This window comes from Molossus molossus, unplaced genomic scaffold, assembly GCF_014108415.1.
Source record: "Molossus molossus isolate mMolMol1 unplaced genomic scaffold, mMolMol1.p scaffold_m16_p_12, whole genome shotgun sequence".
NCBI classification, from domain to species: Eukaryota; Metazoa; Chordata; class Mammalia; order Chiroptera; family Molossidae; genus Molossus; species Molossus molossus.
This window is the reverse complement of record NW_023425347.1, coordinates 90,105,074-90,132,270: the sequence shown is the minus strand read 5'-3', so window position 1 is coordinate 90,132,270 and position 27,197 is coordinate 90,105,074. Positions and strand designations below refer to the sequence as shown.

At 52.0% G+C, this 27,197-nt stretch overlaps 1 protein-coding gene across 1 annotated transcript; it reads right to left on the bottom strand.

Moving 5' to 3' along the window:
• Nucleotides 1–16,610: 16,610 nt before the first annotated feature.
• On the bottom strand, nt 16,611–26,721 carry WNT4 (Wnt family member 4). Its single transcript, XM_036257040.1, has 4 exons — nt 26,492–26,721; nt 17,986–18,117; nt 17,755–17,897; nt 16,611–17,154 (listed from the first exon to the last, which is right to left on the bottom strand). The coding sequence occupies exons 1-4, from the start codon at nt 26,637–26,639 to the stop codon at nt 16,687–16,689; spliced, it is 891 nt and encodes a 296-aa protein (XP_036112933.1). The 5' UTR covers nt 26,640–26,721; the 3' UTR covers nt 16,611–16,686.
• Between the last annotated feature and the right edge of the window lie 476 nt (nt 26,722–27,197).

Below are 27,197 nucleotides of genomic sequence, written 5' to 3'. Positions count from 1 at the left end.
GAATTATCGATCGGCTTCTTCCTGCACATCCTCAATGGGGATCAAGCTCGCAATCCAGGCATGTGCCCTGACCAAGAATCGAACCAGTGACTTCTTGATACATGGAATGATGCTCAATCCACTGAGCCAAACCAGCTAGGCTAGACTATTGAATCTTTAAGAATAATTAGATTTTCATTGATATATTTGAGATGTTCTAATGTTTGGTTCAATGTGTAGTATTTTGTATATTACAGTGTCCAATAAAGACTGATTTGGGCTTTGCTTATGGGATAAATATGGTTTCTTAACAGTGGCAGACACTGTATTTCCCTTTCTTATGGACCACTTTTTTTTTTTTCTGGGGATACCAGTAGGACTCAAGCATTCATAGAATTTTGTAATGAAATTGTATCTGTCCCCTTACAGATCTCTTCTTGTAAATATCCTGATATTCTCCATTACAATTTATTTAAAATAGAACATTTGCTGTGGTTATTTGTATTTTGGGAATCTGGTACCAGTTCCATATAGGACTTTTTAACTTCAAAGAGAAACAATATTGAATAATAAGAAAAACACACATATCTTGGAGTAGAGGGAACTACACTTGAATTAGACTCAATAACTAGCAGTGTTTGAGCACTTAAGTTTTTCAGTCTTGATTTACACATCTGTAAAGTGAGCCAATAAAACCTGCTAACCTTTTGAAGAATTGTCATAAGGATTCGGGATAATGGATCTTCAATTTCCAGTGAGCAATTCAGTCAGACAAAAGGACAAAGACTGGTCTGTTAAGGGATTCTTCTCATAGAAGAGCATCCAATTGTATAATGTTAAGAGGATCAAAATGGTGCATCACCCAGTGTGATTTATTCTTGCTTAGGTATTTATTCATTTCAGGGAACACTTGCTTATATCTCATCCGTTTTGCAAGAAGCAGTATAGAGTAATAATCAAGAACATGGACTCTAGAGCCAGACTGCTGGATTTGAATCTCAACTGTACTATTTTCCTGCTGAATGATCTTGGAAAGGTTTTTAAACTTTGATGGTTTTCTTGGGGTAATAATACCCTCTCAGTAGTTATTTTAAAACTAGGGACAAATCTAGTCCTGTAGAGAAAAGAGCGCACAATTGGAGAGAGGATTTGGTATGGTACCAGAGATGCAGCTAAAAATGTAGCAAGTGGCTAGTCTAACCCCAACAGCGTATTTCTGCTTTCTGGTTGTAGACATCTTTTCTGTCTATTTAAGTGTGGCATTTGATTTTTGTTTAAACAATTCAGTATTAGTGATCACAGGTTACTGGAGAGGGTCTTATACACCTAGAGGAGATCTAAGGTTATTGTTAGTCCCTCATTTTACATATGGAGAAGGGAGGGTACTTGTTCAAAGTCACATACAGTACCTTTAGTGGCAGAACCAACCTGAATCCTAGACACAGTTCAGGACTTTGTCCTTGTTACACAACACAGGATACTTACTTTGTAAAAAGGCTGGATGAGCAATTCTTGCTAGTGAAGAGTAGCAAAACTTAGCATTAAATGATAGGAAAACAGGAAATCTGCAGACATGGGGAGTTTGTTTTTCAGAGGTGTGGGTCATCAGACTCTACTTCCGTGCTTGGAAGACTGAAAGTGAGGAGAATAATCAGTGAGATGGGGCTGTCAGGTAGGACTTCTCAGAGAATCGAGTTCTTGAGCCAGGGTGTGTTCCTGAAATCTTGTGCAGGGGGCCTGGCTTGGAATGTCATCCTCTAAAGATACACCTGTGCTTTTCATAATAGTAAATGAATAGTGGAAACTTATTCATAACCATTTTACAGGATATTTAGCATCAGAGTAGCTAAGTAACTTGGCCAAGACAGAGCTTCAAAATGATGAAACCAGATTTATCTAATTCCAATGCCAGCGTGTTTCCCACAATACAGGCTGCCCCCCAAAATGTGAATGAACAATGTCAGAAGGGTTGAGCTCAGACTGGAGTCATTCATTAGGAGGATCTCTGAAAAACAGGACCAGAGATGTGTCTGCCCTGTTTTTCTTTCCTAGAGCCAATGAGTAAGTATATAGATGTCTGCATTTTAGGTTCCTTAAGGTAGGGAGTGTATCTACCTCTTAGAGGCAGAGGCTGCTCAGGTCTTGGAGAGAGGTCATGGAGCAAAGCTACTCCAGTAACCTTTGATGAGATTGGTCTTAATACCAATTTGAGCTGGTTAAGGCCAATTTATCAGTGCTGGCACTAACAATGATAGATTACTTTGTCTGCTAAAAACACCTGGAATAAAGGGCCTTTAGATTTTGAGGTTTAGAGCAGCCCTCTAACTTTTTTGGGGGTGTGTGCATGCAACATTTAAAAAAATATATTTTTTCTTTATTGAGTTTTAGAGTGGAAGGGAGAGGCAGAGAGAAACATCGATGAGAAAGAACATTGATTGGCTGCCTCCTGCATTCCCCCCAGTGGGGATTTGGCCCACAACCTGGGCATGTGCCCTGACTGGGAATTGAATCAGCGACTTCTTGTTGCATGTGTCGACACTCAACCACTGAGCCGGCCAGGCGCAACAGTTTTATTGAGATAGTTCATATAGGATAGAATTCACTTAATTTTATTAAGTATACAATTTAGTGGTTTTTAGATATTCACTGGGTTGTGTAATTATGACCACAATATGTCCTAGAACATTTTCTTTACCTCAGAGAGAAATCCTATATCCTTTAGCTATCACTTCCTAAACGCCTCTTCCCCTGCCCCTAGTATCTTCATCCCTAAGCAACTACTAATCTTTCTGTTGTGGTAGATTTGCCTATTCTGGACATTTTATATAAATGTAATCATGCAATGTGTGGTTTTTTGTGATTAGATTCTTTCACTTAGTGTTTTCAAGGTTCATTGATATTTTAGCATATATCAGGAGTTCATTCTTTTTTATTGCTAAATATTTTATTTTATGGCTATACCACGTTTTGTCCAATTCATTCATAAGTTGATGGACTCAAGTTTCCAACTTTTGGCTATTACGTATAATGTTCCTATGAACAGTTGTGTACATGTTTTGTGTGGCCTCTCAATTTTCAGCTGGATAAATTGAGTGGGGTGCTTTGTCCAATTCCCAGTGCTGTGCCTGGTGTATCCTGGGGCAAGTAGTGGTATCATCTACTTGACCAGGATGTTAACAAACTGTTAGGACCTTGGAACATGTAGGGATTTATGGAAGAATTAAGATTATCTTCAGTTTTGGGGCCTTCTTTTCCTCCAGGAGGAGTGATACAATAGCATGAGGATAGACTTATATATCACATTTTTCACTGACCCTGAGTGCAGTCATGGTCAAGTGATGTTACTCTACAAGCCTTGGTTTTCCTATTTGAAAAGTAGAATTAATTTCCACCTTGCATGTAATGACTAACAATAATATAGGTGAAGCACCCAACATAACGCTTGGCTGTCTAAGTGCTAACCATTACTTAGGAAGAGAGGGGCCAAGGAAAAGGACCATGAGGTAAAAGGACCTGTAATACTCCAGAGGAGCCACTAGATGGCAGAGAAACAGCAAGAAAAGTCTGGTTGGTTGTGGGACTTAGCAAGGTTTCTTGAATTTCTCCTTTTCTCATTGCCCTGAGAAGAGAGTGCAGACTCTCAAATTGATGGGAAAAGACCCCACTGCCCAGTGTCTTGTTGCCCATACCTGCAGCCTGTACTTCCAGTTCTGAGAACCATTACTGTCCTCCAGAGCCAATGATCTTGCTTGCCATTTCTCAAATAACTGAATATACTTTTTAAACGATATGTATATTTAAATTATTTATTTATTTTAGAGAGACAGAGGAAGGGAGAGAGAGAAATAGAGAAAGAGAAAACATTGATTTGTTGTTCCACCTATCTGAACATTCACTGGTAGATTCTTGTATGTGCCCTGACTGGGGATCGAACCTGCAATCTTGGCATTTCGGAATGGCACTCTAACCAACTGAGCTGCCTGGTCAAGGCATAACTGAATGTCTTAGTTGACCTGCAGGCAAACATCTACCTTCATTCTTTCTGTTTTAAAAAAATGGGTCATGAACCAAGCTTGGTGCATACTCTGTTTTTGGGGAGCTTGCCAACCAAGACATCCTGTTATAGACAGATATTCTCTGTCCCTATAAGCAGCAGCATCAAATTTAGGCTTCCAGGGAAGAGTGAAATGTCTATATGGGATGGAAGTTGAAGGGAATTGGTTTATTTCAGGGTTGGGGGAAAGGTTTGGGTTGTTGGAATGTGTGCAAGCAGAGAACTTCTCTTAAGGGTCTGACCAGGACTGTTAGACCAAGTGACCTCCACATTCTCTGACAGTTCTGAGCCTAGATGGTCAGAATGGGTAAGTAAGGGGAATCTTCAGCTTTTCCCTGGGTCATTCAGAAAGATTTTGTACTGCTTGGTTTCTTTTAGCCTCCTTTTGCTCCAAAGGAGGGAAACCATATGTCTATTAGAGTTGAAGCTCCTTAATTTGCCAAGTCCGATGGTAGACCATGAAAAAAGCAGGTAGTTAGGGGCAGATTGGTAGACTCCTGGGGCTGGAAGTAGCTTTGAAAGATCATGTGGTCCATATGTTTGCCTATGGGCAGATACATGTCTGAGTTAGGGGAAAGCTAAGTCCTAAGGCTCCATAGCCAGGCTGAGAGGACCATGGGCAGGCCTGAGACTTAAACAGACCCTTAGCAGACCTGGCCCTTTACATCATTTGTAGCCACTTGGCTCTGGTCTCACATGGTCTGATGTTCTTAGAGATAAACATCGACTTGTTGTTTGACTTATTTATGTATTAATTGGTTGATTCTTATATATGCATTGATGGGGGATTGAACCTGCAACCTTGGCATATTGGGACGATGCTCTAAACAACTGAGCTACCCAGCCAGGGCCATTTGTCATCTTTTCTTAACCTGTATGTGAGCTTCCCCTTGTATGGACTTGAACAGAAGAAAGGCAAGGAGAAGAGGAGTCAGAATGGAGAAGAAACCAACAGGGAAAAAGCATGCATGGAGCTGCTGATAAATGCTTTCATGTTCATCCTCAGGAAGGCCTGTGAGGCTAGTAGAACACGTGATTGTTTTACAAATAAGAAAACTGGCTTAGAATTGAGCTGCTATAAGATTTCACAGATTGAACCAGAGTCTTTTGGTTCTGAATCCAGTGCTCCCTGTGCTCTAGCACTCCTGTACTCAAACACTTTACTTCTGTGTGGACGATACCCCTTTTCTACCTGGCAGTTCTGTAGTTGGGAAAGCCAGGACTGGCATTCCACTAATTCATAAAGTAGATAGGGTTTATCCTTAGACGCTCTCGTGTCCCTTTTCCTTCCATGAAGCCACACGCCCTTGGGATTGGTTGTTGTTCACACTTGATCAGGTTGATATAGGAGTGATTTATGGGAGCCCAGGCTGGCAACCACAGCTTTGGCATCCAGATTAAAGATTTTGGGTTCTGTTTCCCTCATGAATTTTTCCCTTTAGATATTAAAGGGTAAACCACCTCTTTGGGGTTGAGAAGATGGATATTAGGGAAGGGGTGGAGTTTGTTAGAGTTACTGTGGAAGTTGTAGGCTTTGGAGTAAAACAGATCAAGGTTTCAAACCATCCCTATCATCGAATAGCTGTGACTGGACAAGTTCATTAACCTCTCCCAGTTTCAGTTTCTTCACCACTAAAATTGAGTCGTCCCTACGTTGGAGGGTTGGTGAGAATTAGAGATGCATGCTCAGAGAAGGGCATGTTCGCCAAGTAGGCATTCCACATCTTGGTTACTCTCGGTCTCCTTTGTGCTACGATGGGGTGGATTCCTGATTGCCTTCTGCTCTGGTGAGCCGAGAGCAGGAATCCCGGGCCTGGTTCTTGGGAAGCTCACCCCAGGGGCTATAGAATCTGATGCGTTTGTGCTTTCCCAGGAGAAGGGGGAGGATGTCTTTAAACTTCTTGCTGGCTGCTGGGCCCTGGGACAAAGGGGAGACAAGCCCCAGGGCTGAGACAATCATGTCTTTATTATCTCAGATGTCTCAGGCCTGTCCCCCGCCTGGAGATATATGGCCGGGAAGGCTAGCTCCATGGCCTCGGCGGGATTCCAGGTCCTAGGAATGTCTGGCTGTTTTATAGCAAACAGAATCACGCACAACAGCCCAGCATCCAGGCATCTCCACCCCAGCAAGCTCTTTCTCTCTGCCAACTTGTAAAACAGTGGGACCTACAGCAGTGTGACACAGGCTCCATGCCTCTTGGGGTCCCAGCAGCTGGCATAGGGCAGCAATCCTGGGCAGTGGCGAACCCATCCAAGACTCTGGGCACAGGGCCAGCAGTGCAGGCCTGACCACACCCAGGGACCATCTTTCAGACCAGGCCTTGCCTGGCTCAGTTCTCCCTTGTAAGCAATGGGCTGCCCGGATTCTAGCCTGATCCCTTGGGAGTAGCTACAGGGAGCCACTGAGAAGGCTTGTTTACAGATGCACTTGGCACGTGATGGGGAGACCAGCAGCGATGAGTCCTTGAGTTCCAACTTCCAGCTGCTCCCAGGTGCTGGGGAGCCTTCCATTCTGGGCCCTGAAGAAATGAGTCCACACTGTTGTATTTGGCAGAGGCTCCAGGAACTCGGAGATGAGACCAGGAGACAGTGGGTCAGATGGCTGTCCAGGGCATCATTTATAACAAAGCCGTGTGGGCTGGCCGTCCAGGGAGGTGCTGCACAGGGACCGGGGGTTGTGGACCCAGGCTGAGGCTTTTCTCTGGGGCCTGGAAAGGGGAGTGGGGTCCTTCAACCCAGGCACAGCAGTGGATGGAGGTGGTTTAATCTATTCCCCTGACTCCTTTATTCCGAAGGAGTCCAGAATATCAGCCCTAGAGCTATTGTGTTTTAGAGCTTTCAAGGGTATGAGCCCAACCTGTGCTACCCTCATCAGGCTGGCAGTCCACCTTGTGCCTCTGGTGCTCAGCAGATGACCGCACAGCATTTCTAGAGTGCGTGCCTCAGTTTATTTGACATTCATTCACTGCTTCCTGACAGCCCCTCCCCTCCTTATAAAATAGTAGATCCAGATCCCACCCACCTTGAAAGGGCTTGCAGTTCAAGGGGGGGAGGGGGGGGAATGTGTAAGTAAGAGTGTGTATGGCACAAGGTGGTATGGACTTCAGGGGAAGCACAGATCTGTGAAAGGGGCACCCACCATTTTTCTCTAAAGTGTCCTCTGCCCAGCTGAAGTCTGGAGAGCCCACACTGAAACATCTGGCTCAGTGAGTCTCGGGATCAGAGGGAGTGGCGGCAGGCGCAGTCTCCAATGTTAATAGCAGTAGTGATAATGGCTGATGGCTGAGCAGCAACTGTGTGACAGGCAACTTGCAAAGTGCTTTATATTCTCTCTTTTCACAATAGCTCCGTTTATAATTGAGGAAACAGGTTAAATCACTTACTCAAGGTACACAGCTAGGATGTGGTGGAGCTGGGATTATTAAACTCCAGAGCGTTTAACTACTAGACTCCTCTTGAGGGGAAGTATTAGAATAGCCAGCGGACAAATGGTGTATGTAATTTGAAATGCTTATTTTAGTCACAAGATTTATTTTGAAATGTCAGAACAGAGCAAGGTTTTTTGTCTCAGAGGCAGGGGGCATAGGTTAAAGGTTGAGAACCTCTTTTTTGCTAATGAGCTGATGCCTTTTCTGGGTGAGCTGGACAGAGCTCTGATCCTTAAGGGCAATTTGGAGGGGTGTAACCTACCTTTCCCCTCACCATGCTGAGGTCCTTTTGTCAGACTAAAGCTTGCTGTGGTTAAAGGGACACGGAGACCAGGAATCATGCTGTTTTGAATGTATCATAGGTGTCGAGAGGAGACAGTTGGGGTAGAGTATATGGGGTGCCATCACCAAACATGGCAGTGGTAACTGGCTAGATAAGAAGGGGAGAATGCATGTTTCAGGCCAGAATGGGACAGGGAACTATATATTGGACACCTGTCTACATTATGGTTCAGTTCCCACAGTAGCCTTTGAGATGGTACACATGGGGAAGCTGAGTCTTATATGGGTTAACTTATCTGAGGTCATACAGCAAGTGAGAGGCCTAGAAGAAGTTCAATCCCAAATTTATGTGACTTCAGTGCTCTCAGACTTCTTCCACCATGCAGTGCCCATTCTTCCACCATGCAGTGCCCATTCTTCCACCATGCAGTGCCTGTTCTTCCTGCACCATGCAGTGCAGAGCCCGTTCTTCTTCCACCATGCAGTGCCTGTTCTACCTGCACCATGCAGTGCAGAGCCCGTTCTTCTTCCACCATGCAGTGCCTGTTCTTCCTGCACCATGCAGTGCAGAGCCCGTTCTTCTTCCACCATGCAGTGCCTGTTCTTCCTGCACCATGCAGTGCAGAGCCCATTCTCCTTCCACCATGCAGTGCCCGTTCTTCTTCCACCATGCGGTGCCTGTTCTTCCTGCACCATGCAGTGCAGAGCCCGTTCTTCTTCCACCATGCAGTGCCTATTCTTCCTGCACCATGCAGTGCAGAGCCCGTTCTTCTTCCACCATGCAGTGCCTGTTCTTCCTGCACCATGCAGTGCAGAGCCCGTTCTTCCACCATGCGGTGCCTGTTCTTCCTGCACCATGCAGTGCAGAGCCCGTTCTCCTTCCACCATGCAGTGCCCGTTCTTCTTCCACCATGCGGTGCCTGTTCTTCCTGCACCATGCAGTGCAGAGCCCGTTCTTCTTCCACCATGCGGTGCCTGTTCTTCCTGCACCATGCAGTGCAGAGCCCGTTCTCCTTCCACCATGCAGTGCCCGTTCTTCTTCCACCATGCGGTGCCTGTTCTTCCTGCACCATGCAGTGCAGAGCCCGTTCTTCTTCCACCATGCAGTGCCTGTTCTTCCTGCACCATGCAGTGCAGAGCCCGTTCTTCTTCCACCATGCAGTGCCTGTTCTACCTGCACCATGCAGTGCAGAGCCCGTTCTTCTTCCACCATGCAGTGCCCGTTCTTCCTGCACCATGCAGTGCAGAGCCCATTCTCCTTCCACCATGCAGTGCCCGTTCTTCTTCCACCATGCGGTGCCTGTTCTTCCTGCACCATGCAGTGTCTGTTCTTCCTGCACCATGCAGTGCAGAGTCCGTTCTCCTTCCGCCATGCAGTGCCTGTTTTTCTTCCACCATGCAGTGCCTGTTCTTCCTGCACCATGCAGTGCAGAGCCTGTTCATTCACCATGTAGTGCCTGTTCTTTTGAGGAATGAGTCTAAAGTCCCCTGTCCTCATCCCTTTTTGATTTGAATGATTGAGCTGCCCTCTGTCATCTTCTTTCCCAACTGAAACAATTTGAATTCATAGCAGCAACCCTGCATCCTCTTGGTCAGTTCTCTGGATTCACTCCAGTTCTGTGATGAATCAGAAGGGCAGCAACTCACCCTGTCCTGGCTGCGATAACCATCAGCCATTCCTGAAGCTTTCCAGGTGGCTCCAGCCGTTGTTCAAAAAGGGGATGAGGAGGAGGCCCAGGCTGCAGGAGATGCTGGGAGGAGAGAAAAGGAGGGATGGGAAGACTCCCAGGAGAAGAGAGATCCAGGAAATTCTAGTGTCGAAACCTGATGGGATCAGGAGCTTACAATGCCATCTCCACTCCTCCCACACACATTTTCCTCACACTTAAAGAAAGAGCCAGGGTGCTGGCTGATGATGACCATCAACGCCTCTTATAGCCCTTCCCAGACCACAAAGCACTTCCCTATCCAGTGATTCACTTGGTCCTCAGACAGCCATAATGCCGGGGTGGGGAGGCTGCCTAGAATGAAAGCTTTCGAGTTAGGACCAGGTCTGGTCCTGGCTCAGCCATGATCTGCATCTCTTTTACAGATGAGATTTAGAGGTTACTGACTTGCTTCAGATTTTACAACTGCCAGCAGTGGAGCTAGAATCAGATCCCAGGTCTCCTGATGTCTATGGGGAAAGGGAGATGCAGCATCTACAGGGTGCTGGTTAGGTTCTGGTTAAAGTCCTGCTTAGGAATCTGCTTGTTTCTGTGTACTTAGGATCTGTTTTTTTTTCTTCAGTTTCCTAGTAAAAAACTTTTTTGAAAAACACCTCCCTTTTTGGCCGAACTAAAGGGGAAAAGGACCCATCTACTCATCTATACCTTGGTTCAGGCTAGATAGTCTAGAGCCAGGTGTGGGAACAGCCCAAAGAGAGTTCAGACTGGACTGTCAGCCCCTTCCTTCTGTGGACAGGAACATGACAGCCTTTCTGGCAGGCTTGGGACTGGACCTAAAGTCTTCTGCCACACCAGCCAGGGCAGGGGTGGGGTGGGTAGGGCTGCCATTCCCAGCTGTGGCTTGTCAGCCCTAGCAGTGTGATTCTACTCTTCTTTGCTCTCTGCCCTAGAGAAAGCTGTGTACGATGTATAGGTCCCCAGCAGAGTGACAGAGTTGAGCTTAGCCTAGCCAGAGACGGATAGTGCTGTTTGAGGGGTTGGGTTCAAGGCACTGAGGCCCATTGGACCAGGAAGCATCAAAGGTAGGTTTAGGCCAGCATTGGGGTGAGGGAAAGTGGAGAGGTGTGAGAGACTGGAGGAGGAGCCCGGTGACACACACACACTTGCCACTATAGGCAAATCTCCTCTGCTGTGAGCCTTGGTCTTCTTATCTGTAAATTGGGGATAAATCATACACCTGCCTCTCAGCTGGTTTATCCAACAGGATATATTCATGTTTCATTATTTGCTTGTTACCCTGACATAGGATAATGCTGATGGTGGTATTTAATTTGGGCCTGACCCTGCTATTGATAGGTGCTCAATAAATGGTAGTGATGTTGCATTTCAATGATCAGCACAGTTTCCTAAGGGGCCTGGCCCATTCAGGGAGTCCATGCTGCTTTCCCTAGTAGAAGCTCCAAGGAGGCTGTAGTTCTGATGTTGCTGCCAAGTTCATAGGTACCTAGGTAGGTGAGGAAGCACAGTGAACATAGAGGGTTTGACTCAGAAAGGAGATGCTCCCTGGTCAAAGGCTGAGGAAGGTAGAATTGGACTGGAATCAAAAAGTCGGGTTGCAGGGGTAGGGCCTTGTCTGGGGCCTGAGTTCTCCTAGTGGTTGCTGGGTTGTGCAGAGGAGTTACTTTCTGGTCCAGGACCAGTCTGTGCCAAAGTTTGTTCTGATTCCCTCCTGCCTCCCTTGGCACCATCTCCCGCATTTATCAATATCTGGGCCTCTGTTTCTTCTCCTGGGCCCTTTTTGCTTCTCAGTCGTGGGGGTTCTACTATAGCTTTTCCACCTTGTGGAGGGCAGGTAGTTGCTGATGGGAGTAGAGTCTGACCCCACTCCATAGTCATACATGGTCTGTTCTCTTGCCAGACTGTGAACTCGTTGAGGGCAGGGTCCAGGTCTAAATTGCCTCTGGGGTCCCATGGCCAGCATGGAGCCTGTAAGCCTTGGGTTCTGACCAGAGGACTCGATTGTTGGGCTGGTCAAGGCAGTACAAGCCTGAGTTGGCCCTTCTCCCTCACAGGTGGCATGGGTTGGGGTGGGGGTGAGTGCTGAATCATAGAGTATGTGGCTCCTTGTGTCCAGCTTCCTCTTCCTGGCTGGCCCAAGCCTTGGGAACAGTGGCTGCCTTTCTGGGGCAGTCAGGGCGCCTGGCCAGAGTATTCCTGTCGGGTATGGTCAGCTCTTCAGCAAGCCTCGGTCCTCCTCTTAACCTAGAGAAGGCCCCGGGTTATTAGTGTTGTTCTTGGCGGACCACCGGGCCCCTCAGCAAACAGGCAGGCGAGTGTGCACCGGGCCTGGGCCTGTTTGTGTTGGCCTCGCCAGGCGGGGGATTAGCTCAGCTGGGCTGCTAATTGCCTCCGAAGTGCCGGCCGGGATGCTGACAAGGGCTGGGCCTCTAGGCCCCTCCTTCCCTGCAGGCACTATGCCAGGCTAGGGGGCCTGGCCCAGAAGGGCCCCTTCTCTCCCCTGTCAGCGCCTGCTTGGCCTAGACCCTTGAGATGCGGGCAGGGGGTCACTAGGGCTGGCGGCTCAGGAAGGAGTGGGGGGAGATGCCTATGAAGTCATCGCCTGGGCCAGGCCAGGCCACACTCCACCCTTCCCCCACATCCCTTAGACATCCCCTCACACCCCCCTTCTTGAGTCAGACGCGTTCTCCTGAAGCTCAGCACTTTCTCCTCTTACTAGGAAGCTGCTGGGCTCCTCTGCCCAGATGCCCTCCAGTTTCTCAGCACCTTCCTCCCTTTCTTCTTGTGCCTTTCTCTTTCTCTGTTCATGTGTCTGTCCTCCCATCCTCTGTTTCTTCCTCACTGCATTTCTCAGCCTGTCTTAGCTCCTCTCAGTTGTGCAGACCGTATACTTCTTTTACACCCTTGCTGTGTTCCCTGGCCTTTCCTTGGCCTGATAGCCACCTTAAACCCTGCCTCTGGTTTCCCCAGACTTCCCTTGGATCACTGGCTGTCAAGAAGGGGCTGAGGAGGTCTGCTTTATCATGCAGTTTCACAGCCCACCCTGAGACCTCAGGCCTGAGCTCTGAGGGCAGTGGTCAAGGATGGATCTGGACATGGTCCCTCAGCTACTTACTCAGCCTGGGAGTTCTGAAAGCCTTCCATCTTTACAGGTGGAGCCCTGGGGCCCCACGACGTGTGCTTCCTGCAGCTCTGACTCCCACCTCCACTTCTGATGGGGACTCCCACCTCCACTCCTTGGCCCTTGCTCCCTGGCCTAACCCTGCTTCTTGCTCACATTGGGACCTTGGTTCACTTTCTCCTATTGGTGCCTAGGGGCAGCTTTGCCACTGCCTTGCTTTCTGCTGCCTGGGTATCCCACTCCTGGGATGATTCTGTCTCTGTGTCCAGCCTGGTGATCTCTGTCCTGAGACGTCTGTCTGCTTCTGATCTCTGGGATGAGGCCAAAGGAAGACCTCAGTCTTGGGGTACCTGCCTTCAGCTCTTAACCAGTCCCCCATTGTCTCTGCTTTCCTCCTTGTTCTATCCCCCTTTCTGGCTCCCTCAATCTTAGAGCTACTTTACCTCCTACACTCCTGTAAAGGGAATGATACTAATATTTATAATAGCTGCCATTTGTTGAGCTTTACATGTGCTATTTTATTTAACATCCCCATTAAATATGTTCTATTATTATTTAGCCCCATTTGGAACTGGGGCAAGGGCAGCAGCACTGTATTACGAATAAAGAAAATGAGTCCCAGAGAGGGTGATGAGTTGTCCAAGGTTCCATATAGTGAAGGGATTCCAACTAAGGTCTGTCTGATTGCAAAGTTTGGGGCCTTTTCACAGTTCTAAGAAATGGTTGGGACACCTTCATCTCTTCGCTCTGCTGTCTTGGACTCTGTATTACAGTTCCCTCCTCTCTGCCTTGGCCCTTATTTGAAGATGAGGTCTTCTTTTCTAGCCACCTACAGTCTAGACTCCATTCCCTCCCTCCTTCTATTACTCCCTCCTCGGTTCCTCACTAGTTTGTGGGCACTCCTGCTGTCCTCAAAGCCCTTTGCATCGCCCTTTTATATCCCACTACACTTTTGGAAAGTCAAGCAGTTTCCGGCCTGTTTCCAGGCTGGTGTGAATTTGCTGCAGTGGGGGTGGTGGGTGGGGAGACAGGCCATGCCCCCCTTGGTGAGGATGAGGATTTCACTAGACTGAGGTTCCTCAGAAACCACCTTGGGTCTCCCCTTCAGCTGCGACTTGAGTTATATGGTATTTTCTATTCAGACACCTCATTTTGACTCAGCTCCAATCTTGGAGTTTACTTCTAGCCACAGGCTTTGAATCCGTGTGTCCTTGACAGGAACTAAGTTCTTTTCCATTTGTTCCCTATCTCCTCAATTGGCACCCACTTCAGCAGACCTCCCCTGTCATTGTATGTGCCCCTCCTTTCCACATTAACACTCGGGAAGGGTTCTGAGGCCTTGGCTCAGGCCAGGGTTCAAATAGCTGATCATGGCTCGGTGAAATGCAGACATGGCCTCTGTGTATTAAAAGTGAATTCTAGACAGCCTGTCCGTGGGTCCTTTACTCGTGGCCATAAAACCAGTTATTCAGAAGGAAAGGGCAAAAAGGGTGCCTATATCTAGAGATTGCTACTCTTTATTTGCTTTTCTCACATCTTTTCCCAAATTTCTCTTTTCCCAAATTTCTCTTTTCCCTCTTCTACAAAAAAGTCACTACCACAATTGCAAGATAAGGAAATAATCATTTTATCGTGCATCAGACTATTTCATGGGGATGTCACAATGTCAAGGAGCCTAGTATAAAAATTGGAGGATGGGATGGGGCAGCAGCATCCAGAGCTGGGGCTTATCCAGCCCCAGGCCTCGGAGGATATCACCTTTGCCTGTGGCAAGATTAGTGGAGAAGGTTTTGGGCAGGACTTGGACCCTCTGGCCAGCTTTCAGAGTAGATGGGCTATGTCAGGTCTGTGCTGGTTCTTCCTTTCTTTGGGACAGTTTGGAGGAGAGCGTGTCCAAGGAAGCTCCTTTTTCCTGTGGCTGTGGATCCATTTGGCATTTGGGGTGCTGGTGGTAGTGGTGGTAGGGCTGGGCAGAGGTTCCTAGAATCTAGTCTGCTTCGCCGAGGTTACACCCTTCAGAACCCCAAGAGGATCAGCTTTGAGGAGCCCCCTGGCAGGTAGAAGGGTGAAACCTATGAATGGGCACAGACCCTGTCACTTCTTCCTGGGGGCAGTGCTCAGCATACTAGCATTCAGCCTGGACCCATTGTTCCCCTGGCTCTGGGGATAGGACTTGGGGATGGGGGAGAGTGGCTCAGCCCTATCTCTGGAGGGGGAGGGGTCCTTACTGCTTCCTTTGTCTGGGTCTGGCCTCTGCCAGTGAGGGATAGTATTTTCCCTGGCGCTGAGCATACAGCTGAACAGAGCCCGCCAAAGGAGCAGTGAGCCCAGCTGGGCAGCTGTGGGGACACTTAGTCAGCTCAGCTTTCATCCACATCAGAGCCTGCCTGCCCCAAGATTATCCCCACATGCGAATGTGGCTCCAGCATCTCACTTGGTTTTGGCCTTCTTGGATGGGCATTGAGCAGAAAGCTTGGCTGGAGGCCAAGAGTGTTGACCTCTTCGTGAGGGAACCGACACCAGGAGGCACGAACCACAAGGCCTAGAGGGCTTCTACAGGCCAGAGCCTGTATTCTGAATCTGGGACTTTGTTTCTTTCTTTGAACCCTGGAGCCAAGAGCTTGGGGTCAGAAAACCTCCAGTGGGGATCCCAGAGCTCAACAGCTCAAACCAGAGGCCTAGAGCCCCAACGTGGGGGAAGCCTGGAGACGGGGCTGGCAGCGAGTTCCTCTGATGCTTGGGAGCCCTGGAAGTAGTTGGGTCAGGCTAGGTCTTGCTGTGTGCTTGTCTTGCTCACAGAAATTTGGACTGGACTCCTGACAGTTCAGGTGGTGTGCAGGACCAGGCCTGGGCTGCTGGTGCTATTTCTGGGGGACTCTTCAATACCTGTGGTAGCCCAGGGCAGGAGTGCCTTCCAGCTGTCCACCTCGTCCCTCAGCCTCCTCTGCCCTCAGGAACTGTGTGGGCTCTAGCTCAGCCTGTGGTCTATGCCTCCAACTGCCTCGGAGCCCCTCTTCCTCCAGCCAGAGCCCCCTTTGCAAAGCTCAGACCCAAGAAGACCTGCAGTTTCTGGACCTTTGGGTACAGAGGCCAGGAGGAGCCTTGGCTGGAGGGTTCCTGTGGCTCTGCCTCTGCATCTTGCTTGCTCTGAGACTTGGTTGGGCATTGCCCTCTCTGCTGTAAAATGGCACAAGCATCCCTGTCTTCTCCACCGTCCAGTGAGATGGCCCAGTACAGGGCCTAGAACATAGTATTTGCTCAGTAAATTTGATTGAGTAAATAACGGTTAGGAGAGGGCTTTTTTACATGGCCCTTTCCTCTCTCTGTGTGTGAGCGATTTCCAATCTTAGTTCCATGGAGGAGCAGCACTGTGAGGAGGAGACGCACATGGGGGAGTCATACAAAGGCCCGGCTGGGATCTCTGATCTAGGAGGGCAGGCAATGCTCCTGCCTGGAAGGGACCAGGGAGTGGAGGTTTCCCTCTCTGAGGGGGAGGCCAGGCAGGCTGGGCTCTAGGGCGGGACTGTAGCCTTCGTCCTCATCTCACCTGCTCTTCCTGCCTGGAAGGTCCCACAGAGAATGAACCTCCAGGTGCTCATGGAGGGCTGAAATGAACCCTTTGCCCTTGACCTGGTATCTGCCCATTCCCTTTCCAGGGGGCTTGAGAAGACAAGGCTACCAGGCTGAAGCTGCCAGGGGTCCATGTGTATGTGTGTGGGTGCAACTTCCAGCAAAATGGCACCGATTTCCCCGCCATAGGGCCACCTCTTTCCCTAGATGGCAGGGTCAGTAGGCATGTGGCTGTAACACTCCTGTTACCCATTTTAAGTCCACAAGTAAAAAAACGGATACAGATAACAACCGAGTGGTCAGCAGCAGCCACATGTGGACAGCCGGAAGCATGAGCAAGGTCCCTTTGGTCAGTGGTAGCCACAAAGGCCCAGGCTTCAGGGAGACCCCAATTGGTGCCCTTGGGGTCTCCTGCCTGGTTTCGGTAATAAATAACATGAGGACCCAAAAACCAAACCAAAACAAAAAAATATAACCAGTATCTTTTGGGGTAGGTGGTGGGGGACTGTTTAAATTATCGGCCTTCCCCGGGCCACTAGGCGGTTGCTGGCGTGGGCTGGGCGGCAGTCACCGGCACGTGTGCAGCTCCACCAGCCGCTGGCACTGCCGGCACTTGACGAAGCAGCACCAGTGGAATTTGCAGCTGCAGCGCTCAGCCAGCTCCACCTGTGCCGTGTGGAAGCCGCGGCCGCAGCACAGCAGCTCACAGCCGTCGATGGCCTTGGACGTCTTGTTGCACGTGCGGCCCCTTGTGCCCAGCACACCGCTGCGCATGTCCTGCTCGCAGAAGTCTGGGCTGGGCTCCAAGTACACCAGGTCCTCATCTGTGTGCGGCTTGAACTGTGCATTGCGTGGCACCAGTGCCCTGGAGGAGCCCACACGGCGTGGCTCCACCTCAGTGGCACCATCAAACTTCTCCTTCAGCGCGTGGCCCACCTGGCGGAAGGGTGGCACGGCTCGCCAGCACGTCTTCACCTCGCAGGAGCCTGACACCCCGTGGCACTTGCACTCCACCCGCATGTGTGTCAGGATGGCCTGCAGGGGACGGGGAGGGCAGAGAGGCATCAGGAGATGTCAGGGGAGGCTGGGGAGGGGCCGCGGGGGCGGGCAGTGGGGCTTGGCTGGGCATGCTGCAGAGTTGGAGGAAGATGCAATGTCATGCTTCCTCTGGATTAAGCATCTCCTGTATGCCATGGTGGGTTGACGGGGAGAGACGTTTTTAAGGGCAGTGTCATACGAGTGAGGAAGAGCACAGCTGTTGAACCTGCACAGGAGCCTTGAAAGGGAGGCATTAAGGCAGGTGGTGTCAGTGAAGCACATGATCTCCGCTGTGACAGGACTCAGTCCTAGCTGTGCTGCCTGTTAGGGGTGTGTGTGTGACAGAGGGGCGGGGACATACACCTATGTACATAAATACATGTGTGTGGGGGGCCACTCACTGCTCTGCGACACCTCCTCTCCTGTCTGGTCCCCACCCTGCCACCCTGCACCCCACTGGCCAAAGGGAGGTGCCTGGTGCTGGTGAGAGCCTGAACACATGTGTTCTGAGTGGCGTGGGGGCGGGGGTGATTCAGGGATGTTCCCGAGCCCACCCCTGCCCCACTGGGGATGGTGACAGGAGAAATACCACACTACCTTCCTGCCGGCCTCGTTGTTGTGGAGGTTCATGAGGGCCCGGCTGGACGAGGCCCCCTTGCTTCTCTCCCGCACGTCCACGAATGACTGTGAGAAGGCCACACCATAGGCGATGTTGTCTGAGCATCCTGACCACTGGAATCCTGGGGCGCGATGGGCAGAAGGGGCCGTGGGTGAGTGCGGGCCAGTCCCCTGCTGCCCCACGCCCGCCTGCCCACCTCCTGCACTTACCCTGGGGGCTGACCCCGTGGACTGTCCTGTCACAGCCACACTTCTCCAGCTCCCCACTGCTGCATGCCCGTGTCACCGCGAAGGCCACACCTGCTGAAGAGATGGCGTACACGAAGGCCGCCTCCCGAGTCCCTGTGGGAGGCAGAGGGAGGGCAGGGCTGGGTCCCAGTGCTCCTCTCTGCACCCTCTGTTCAGAGGTAGGGGTGTGTGGGACCTGATCGATGGGGGCCCTTGGAAAGATCTAGCTCCCATGGGCCAGGAGTGGCACTGTGCTAGTGATTATTCTCACCACACGATGCCAAGTACCCTTACTACATGCAGGCACTGTTCTACCTCCATGCGCTGAGCATTTCATCCTCAGCGCCGGGGAGGTCAGTGCTATCATCCCCATTTTACAGAGAGATCAGTCACCTTGTCCCTGTCACACAGTATGTGGTTGAGCAGGCAGACAGGCCAGCTCCATTGCTCTTAGCGTCTGTGGGTTACTGTTCTCACAGCCCCTCCAGAAGGCTAGTGATGTTCACGTCGTTTTCGAGAAAGAGGACAGCTTAGAGCTGAACGGACTTACCAAGACTACTGAGCTGTGAAGTGGCAGGCTGCACGGCCAGCCCCCACTGGCTTCCTCTGAAACCCGTGTTCTTTTTGTGCCTTTCCCAGCCCTCCCCCTGGGCTCTGAGGGGTCCCCCCACGTTAGGATCCTGCCCCAGCCCTTCCTGCTTAGGCCAAGCTCATTCCTGAGGAATCCTGCTTCCTTCCCTCTTTAAGAATGAATTGTAATCACAATGGACTGCTGATGAGGGCATGCCCTCTACCACTAGGAGCTCTGTGCCCATTTCACAGATGACAGTGCAGGCTTGGGGAGGGGAAGTGATAGGACCAGGATTCAGGCACAGGTCTGTCTGCCTCTGTGCCTGTTCTTTTCCTTCCGCCCATGACTTCTCAGTGGTTCTATTTTGGTGCCTGCCCTCGCCCCCTGCCTGAATGGGTGTTTTTATCCTCCTAGGAACTGTGCCTCAGGGGGTGTAGCTTCTGTGGAGCCTCTTTCTGGGGGTGTGGGTGGTGAGAAGGAGTGTGTCTGTGTGTGTGTAGTGCAAGTGTGGTGTGTGTGTGCGTGGCTGGCTGGGAGTGTGACCAGACAGACCCTGCTCCTCTCCTGGGCCCTGTGAGGGCCTCTGTGTGCCCGTGACTGTCCTTCTGTCTCTTGCTGGAGCGTCTGTGTCCGCAGGAGTGGAGGGGGCAGGTTTTGGCCCCGTGGTTGGCAATTACCTCTGCGACACCCAGGCCTGTGCTCTCGGCTGCCCTGGGGAGCAGTCGCCGTGGTCAGACAGAAACAATCACCTCCTCTGTGCCGGTGTCCATGGACAGGCAGCAGAAAAAGCGGAGCTGGGGTGGGGGCAGCTCAGGCCCTGGTGGCTCAGGATGCCCTGTTCTCGGTTCGGCCCTTGAACTGGGGATACTGCCCACCACCCACTCTCCACTGCCCACTCTGCCCTGACCTGGCCATTTTGGGCCGGCATCAGGGGCCTTGGCTGGGGCCTTGACAGCCTGAGATGGAATCCTCTCCAAGTTAATCGAGGTTAATAGCAGGATCATGTTGGTTGGTTTTGTGCTGTGGCCGCCCAAAGAGAGCCGACTTTAGTTTCTGGTATTTCTGGTATTTCCAGGCCTGAACCAGCACAATTCTTTGCCCCGAAGACCGAGGGGGAAGGGAGAGCGGGAGATAGGGCCATGGGCCCCAGCGCTTGGCCTGGCGAGGTCCTTTCTCCCTTCCTTCTCTGGGCTCTCAGGCAGCCTGGCCCACCCCAAGCTCCGGTCTAACCTCTTCCCTTGCATGCTCGTGGCCCTGGGGTGCAGGGTGCCTTGTGAGGTTGCCTCATTTCCCAAACCAACACCTGTCTGCCAGGACTCCGGGTTCCCCTTGACCTGGCTGTGGGAACAAGGACGCTATGGTCTTCTCAGCTTGGGAGTGGGGCTGAAGGAAGAGATTCTGGAAGGACCATCATAATAAAAAGAGCTAAAGTTTATAGAGCGCTTACTCTGTGCTGGGCACTAAGCACTTACAGCCCTATGAAATACAGACTTTTAACCCTCGTTTTACAGTTGAGGAAACTGAGGCACTGGGTGGTGAAGCATCTAGTCCAACAAGACCCAGCTTGGAAGTGGTGTAACTGAAATTTGGACTCAGGCAGCCTGGCTCCAGCGCTTTCAACCTTGACCTTATCCTGCCGCATGGCCAGAGTCCCCAGGGATATATGTCAGCGGCTCTCTTCCTACCTCCTGTGTATGAAGCCAAGAAAGACGTCCTTAGGTCTACCCTAAATCTCACATGCTGCAGGACAAGCTCAGTTCCTTTGGTGGGTTCTTTACGGGGGGATGGTGAGCAGTTGGCCTCTGCACTCAGCACAGAAGGCCTGGAGTATGTGGCCAAGCCACTGTGCCCCTAAAGTTGATGGCAGTGGTTCCTCCAGCTTTTTCTAACTGGCCCTGGGTCCCAGCTCCTTCACTCTAGTGCTGGAGCCCCTCCGAGCTCTCCCCTCTGCCTGGGTGCCAGGCTGGAGCCTTGCTTACTAGTGGGGCACCTGGCCGCGACTGCGGAGAGGACTGCGGTGTGCCTGCGAGCAGCCGGAGGGAGTTCCCCAGCCGCGTGGCAGATAACTGCTCCCTGCTTAGGGTTTGCCTGTTCCAGCTGCAGGAGAAAGACAGTCCTGGCTTTGTCCTCCCGGGACAGCAGAGCTGGCCCGGGGCAAGGCGGCCCTCTCTAAGGTGCCAGCAGCCTCCCTGCAACCTTCTGCCTTTTCCACGGAGCCATCTGCCCATCCCACATCCAGTTCCTTCCTGCCTTTTCTCCTTCCCAGGGCACTTCCTTTGCTGCCTCCACTGGTCTCAATTCTGTGTGTCCTCTGGGTTCTGCCTCAGTGCCATCTTTCCCAAGGTGCTAGGCCTCCTGAGGCTGGGAACTCAGAGTCGTTCTATGGATCCAGCAACAGCTCCTCTTTCTGAGGGCCCCGGGGCCTTTGCATACACTAAGGCTCCCAACAACCTGAGCAACCAGCTCTCTCCAGCTCTGCTCTATGAGGAAAAAGCGAGGCTCAGTGGCTTGTCTGGGGTCCCTTGGCCAGCCCTAGCCAGGAGGAATTGGAACAAGGTCTGTCTGACTAAAGGCTTGTGCTCTGAGCACATCACATGCAGCATCTCTCCTAGATGTTAGAAGGAAGTGCATTCTAGCAGGAAGGGGTGTTTGGAGGAGAACCAGAGGAGGCTGAGTTGGGTGGAAAGGAAGCCATAGACATGGTGATCCCCTGGGCACCAGGCAGGGGTCCTGGTGGAAGTGCCATCCCCAGCATAGCTCACATGTTTCCAGTGCAGATCCAGTGGGAGGCCTAGGGAGGTGGGTAGGACAGACATTGGTCTCTGAGAAAGATATCATTCCCCGTTCTCTGCCATCCCTGTTCAGCCCGCCTCCTCGGTTTCCTTTGCTCTCTTACATGCCAGAGCTCACCTTTTCTGGAAATCAACCTGAGTCCTGGTTCTGTCACCTCCAGGAAGCCTCTTTGGATTTAAGGGAGGGCAGGGGACAAGGAAAGGCTTTAGAGCTGGACAAAGCCATGTTGAGACTCTTACTACTGGTGTGACCTCCCTCTCTGAGCTTCATTTCCCTGGTTTGACCATGGGGAAGTCCTGCTGCCCGCAGGCTGGACCCTAGCACTTCTCCCGCCTTTCCCTCCTCGCGCTGGCCTGCTGGGCCCTCCCAATCGTCTTGTGTGTCTGTCTGGCCTCCGCAGCCAGACTAGAAGCTCCGGGGACCTGGCTGTCCCTAATACTTCTCCCCCAGGCCCCAGCACCCAGCACAGAGCTGGGCACAGAGTGGGCCCCTCACAGTTGCTTGGAGACAAGTGGGGTTGGGAAAGAGCGGGGCGTTGGGTGGGGTGTTCACCAGGCACCTAAATGTGTGATCTCAGCTTCTCGTCCATAAAATGGAGCTGATACTAGTACTGGCTCCATGAGGTGGTTCTAGAAATCTAATGAGGTGAAGTAGGGAACATGCTGAGCCTAGTGCCTGGCACATAATAGGCGCTCAGGACATACTAGCTATTGTGAGGCTTAGTGTTGGGTGACTAATGCCACCTGATTCATTGGCTAACAATTGTCGATGGGGCACGTACACGCTGGAGGCCAGTTGACCATGCCTTTGCCACTGGGCTAAAAGCTTCCTTAGGGCAGAGACTCTTCTTTCTTGTTGCTGCCTCACCAAACATTTATTGATCACTGACTGAGCTAGACGCTATGCTATACACTGGGGGGTACTGAGGTGCATGAATCCTCCAGGAACTCCCAGTGGCAGGATGTCTTTGGGTTTAACCAGCCCCCCACTCGTGTATTAATGGCACCAAAGGCTGGCCTGAGAGGTCACCCAGAAGGAAGGCATGTCCTCACCCTCACTGGGTCCAACATGATGCCAATATTGAGGACCGAGATGAGAACACAGGTTTTAGTGAGTCACTGCGCAGGACTGAAAAGCATTTACTTCTTAAATCCAGCCCAGTGTTAGAGGCAGTAAGGTGCCCTAGATGATGTTAGACACGTGGGGGTGGAGAGAGGGGCCTGGTTTGGAATCTTCTCTTGGTTATGGCCAGTACACCACACGCCCTCCCAGCCATGGCAGCCAGAGCCTGAAGGCCCTCAGGGCTCACTGAGTCCCCTTTCTCAGGACAGGAGCATGATCAAGGTCACAGAGCGAGATGCGGAGAGGCAGGCGAAGTGGGTGTTGTCTACAGATGGCGGGAAGCAGAAGAGTCTGTGTGGCCTTTCCCACTCCCTGTCCTGCTCAGGCCAGCCGCTCTGGGACCCCCTGCCCATATCCTGCTCATGGCAACCTCCAACCTCCGCCAGACCCTGTGGCCTCTCCCTCCCATCCCCAAACCCTTTTCATTCATCTGACAAACATTTGTCAGTTACCTGCAATGCGCAAGTGCTGTTCTGGGCACTGGGATGAGGCAGTACCTGGGACACAGAGGCCACCCCACATCGGGCCCTTAGCACCTGTGCAGCCAAGAATACCTACCTTCCCCCATTCCTGGCTTCCCCAGGAATGGGGGCAGGTAGGTATTTCTGGTAGCTTTTCAGCCCAGGCACACAGTTTGGCCCTATCTTACACACTGTCCTCCCTAGTCACCATTATTTCACCGTCTGTCTGGCCTCAGCAGGACAGAAGCAGGGTGGTCTCTGCTGTGTGGGGGCGGGGGGAGTGCAGAGTTGGAGGCTAGGAGGCCTGGGGCAGTCAGAGAACCCAGGGGGCGTCTGTGTGGGAGCCAGTGAGCCCTTTAGAAGCATCATCTCTGAATCCTGACGGGTGGCCCAGGAGCTTGGTCCTGGGATTGTCTTCACCTTACAGGGAGGTGGACAGTGAAGCTAGGGGATGGAAGGACCAAGATGTCACAGCCAAGAGTTGGCAGGTCCTAGACCTGGGTGTGTCACCACCCTCTGCTTGCTGAGTCCCTTTCTCAGCTGTGAAACGGGAAACATACTACACACTCGCAGAGTCAGTGTGATTTGATGCAGACAGCATGCAGGAGGCCCTCAACAAACGGGGGGTCCTGGCTCTGGGGCCATCTGTTAGCTTTGGCCTCTTCTGTGTCTGAGGTCATGACCCCAGCCAGGCAGCTCATGAATGCAATACTGGCCAAGCCCCCCAATTCCCAGAGCTGGGGGCTGTGAGGGAGGCCTGCCCAGGCCGGCTGCTGCTGCTGCTACCGCAGCCAAAAACGACAGCAGCTGGTGATGACGGACGGCTGTTCTTGGGGCAGGGTCTACACGCAGTGCTGCCACACATTACATCACAGTCTTCGTGACAGCCCCATGAGGTAAGCGCACCTGCCGGTCTCACCGACAGGTGAGGATGCCGGGCGCGGAGAGTGAAGTCACCACTCCAGGTCATGCTCACCACGTGCTCCCTCCAGCGGCCTCACCAACCCTGCACCTTCCGTGAGCAGCACTTTGGCCTCGGGATGGACAAGTCCCTTCTCCTCCTGGTCAGTGGAGCCACATTAAGACTTTTCCAAGAGGAAGTTTACTCAAGAAGAAAATGAAAGACACAAAAGCGAGGAGATGGATGGAAGGGAAGACAGATTCCTGCAGACACGACTGCCCAGTGTGGGCCCTGGGGGAGGGCACCCTGATTCAGCTCCGCAGGACTGGATGCCTGAGCGAGCAGGTTCCAGCCACGCTGGGTAGGATTCTCAGCGTCTTCCCAGACTTGCTGAGCCAGGGCTGGCCCCCTCCTTGGTTCCTGTCGCAAGCACAGGCAAGGAACGAGGTCCCTTACCAGCTTCAGGCCAGCACTGACCCATGCCTGCCTTTCTTTGCCCCTTCCAGTCCTTGCTCTGACTTGCTTCCTGTCTTTGGAAGACATCTGCTGACTGCCTCCTGCATGCCAGGCTCTGCCATGTGCGGGCAAACAGGTACATGTGGTATCACCCTTGCCTTGGAAGAGCTCAAGGTTTAGGGATGGGGGAACAGAGTGGGGAGACAGGCGGCGCAGTTCAGTCTGAAAGGTGTGACAAAAGCTGTGTGAACACCAGTGGTTTAAACAAAGGTGTGCATGTGTTTTGAGAGAGAAAGAGAAAGAGAAATTGATAAAGGCAAATAGGTTAAAATCTGAACAGTTGGTGAATCTAGGTAAAGAGTGTATATATAGAAATTTTTTGTACTATTTTTACAACTTTTCTGTAAGTTTGAAATTATTTCAAAACAAAAAATTACCAAAAAAAGGGGGGGGGAAATGCCCCAGCATGAACAAAAGAGCTTCAGGGCCAAGAGGAAAAAGCCTAAGGCTTGGGGGTGGGGGTGGGGGGGGGAAGACGGTAGGGTGCTGGGAAGACTGGAGGAGGGGCCTGCTGAGTTGGTGCAGAAAGAGGGTGGGTATTTGGGGTAGAGGACACAGCGTGTGCAAAGGCCTGGGGGTTCGAAAGGGCTTGGCATGTAAAACCTGCTGATCTACCCGCTAGTCCACCCAAAACACCAAACACCTACTTAGTGTAAAAGGGGCTTCCCACACTCGGCGTCTGTTATTTGAGCTTAGTGTCTGGGCCTCATCAAACAGGCAGCCCTGGCCCCCAGCGGTGGTACGATCATCCCTGGAAACCCTCCACTACCAGGCTGCTCCCTGGATCGCGGCTTCTTCTCCGGAGCAGTAATATTCAGCAATGCCAAGCATGATCGTGCCTTTTTGGCTTCTGCCAGCTCCCAGGAGAATGGCTTCCAAATTTCTATCACAGTTGGTTTCCAACAACATCCAAATGGTTTGCCACAAGCCCAGCAGCCCTAGCTGTCCAGGACCACAGGTGCCAAGACAAAGGTTGGCCCAGGCAATGCCTTCCTGCCGGCTGAGCAAGTCATCGGGCCCCATTGACTGTTGGAGGCTCCAGAGTGTCAGTTTCATGCTCAGGAAGTAGAAAAAGAGGCAGCTGGTTTAGAGCACTTCCTCGAGGGCAGAGGCTTGACCCGGTGACCTCTCAAGGAGCCTTCCAGTTAGTTGTATGGACCGTTCTCTATGCCCTGGCCCACCGTCCTTTGGCTTAGTGCCGTCTCATATTTCTGTTCTCAGCTGTGGGTTGACCTTCTTGGGAATGCTTTCTCTGAGCCCCAGCCCTGGCCAGAGGAGGGTCCACCCTTGTGCTCCCAAGATGCCCGTGTCTCTTCCATCACAGCATTTTCTCATCGTGGGTAAAAGCGACACCCTGGAGCTGGATTGCCTGGACTGCAGTCCTGGCTCTGCCACTTTCTAGTTCTGTGACCTTTGGCAAGTTACTAAACCTCTGTGCCTCCATTTCTCCGTGTGTGACATGGAGCCTATTTTGTGACAAAGGGCCAGATGAGTTAAAACACTTCGAACAGTGTCTGTCCCCAGTTCGTGCTATTGGTGTGCAAGCCACTACCCCTCCCGAGCTGTGGCGGTTGACGTGACTGAGCGTGGACAGGAGCTGGTGCTGTTTGTCCCTGGGTCTCAGGGCTGGGCGTGATGAGGCTCTCAGTACGGGTGGTCAGAGGTACGGAGGGGCTCACGGACGAGAGGCTGAGTGCAAGGGCAAACAGCAGAGGGCGGGGTCTGGAGCCCAGGTTTGAATTCTGGTTCTGCAGCTGACCCTCTGAGGAGCCTGTCTGAGCCTCGATTTCTTCCTTTGTAACACCAGATGGTAGCTCCAGGGCTGAAGGCCCTGCATGCTGCAGGGTGCTGCCCAGCACAAGGAACAGCCACCTCCTCCGATGGCCCTCCCACCTCGCTGCCCTCTCCTGGATCGCACCCCTCTCCTGGAGACCCCATGGGCACCCTATGCCTTTGCTGGAGCAGGATGCTGTTTTCACTTGCTAAATGACTGAAGAGTCTGGCCACTAACGAACATATCATTCCTCACCCAAGGAAATGGCGCTCTCTTCTGGGGTCCCCTGACAGAGGCCCCCCTCCTCCTGCACAACCGGCCCCCCAGCACCCCCCGAGCCCCCCCCTCACCTTGAGTCACCACCTTGCCGAAGACAGGCAGGGAGTCGAGTGTGGAGCAGTTCCAGCGCCGGTTCCGGAACTGGTACTGGCACTCCTCGATGGCGAGCTGGGCGCCGCGGCGCACCGAGTCCATCACCTCCAGGTTCCGCTTGCACATCTGCACCTGCCTCTGGATCAGGCCCTTGAGCTTCTCGCATGTCTCCTCCTCCGAGATGCTCCCCACCGAGGACAGCTTGGCCAGGTACCTGGGGAGAGGATGGCGGGGTGGAATGCGACGCAGGACGAGGCCATGCCCAGCCCAGGTCTCTGGACACCGACGTGTCCCGTGTGGGTCCTGGATGTCAGGTTCTGTCTGGATCCAGCGACAGGCCCTCCTGCCCAGCTCTTGGGGCTGGAGGAGGGAAGTGCTGTCTCCCCTGAGAATGCTTCCACTCAAGCTGGCCAAAGCAGGCAGAGCCCCCATGGGCCCCTCCCTGCCCTGGGTACCCCTGCACCAGCGTCTGTGCCCTGATGTTATCCCAGCCCCTGGGCTCTCACCCCTTCCTATGGAGATGCCCTCTGGTTGGGAGTCACTGTCTGTTTTGGTATCACTCTCTCCCACCCCCAGGCAGGGATCCCAGTGACCTAAGCCCACCGTCTGGCTGCAGAGCCAAGATCCTCACTGCCAGCCACATCTCAGGGCCACCCTGGAGACCGGCATCAGTGCTGCGGCACT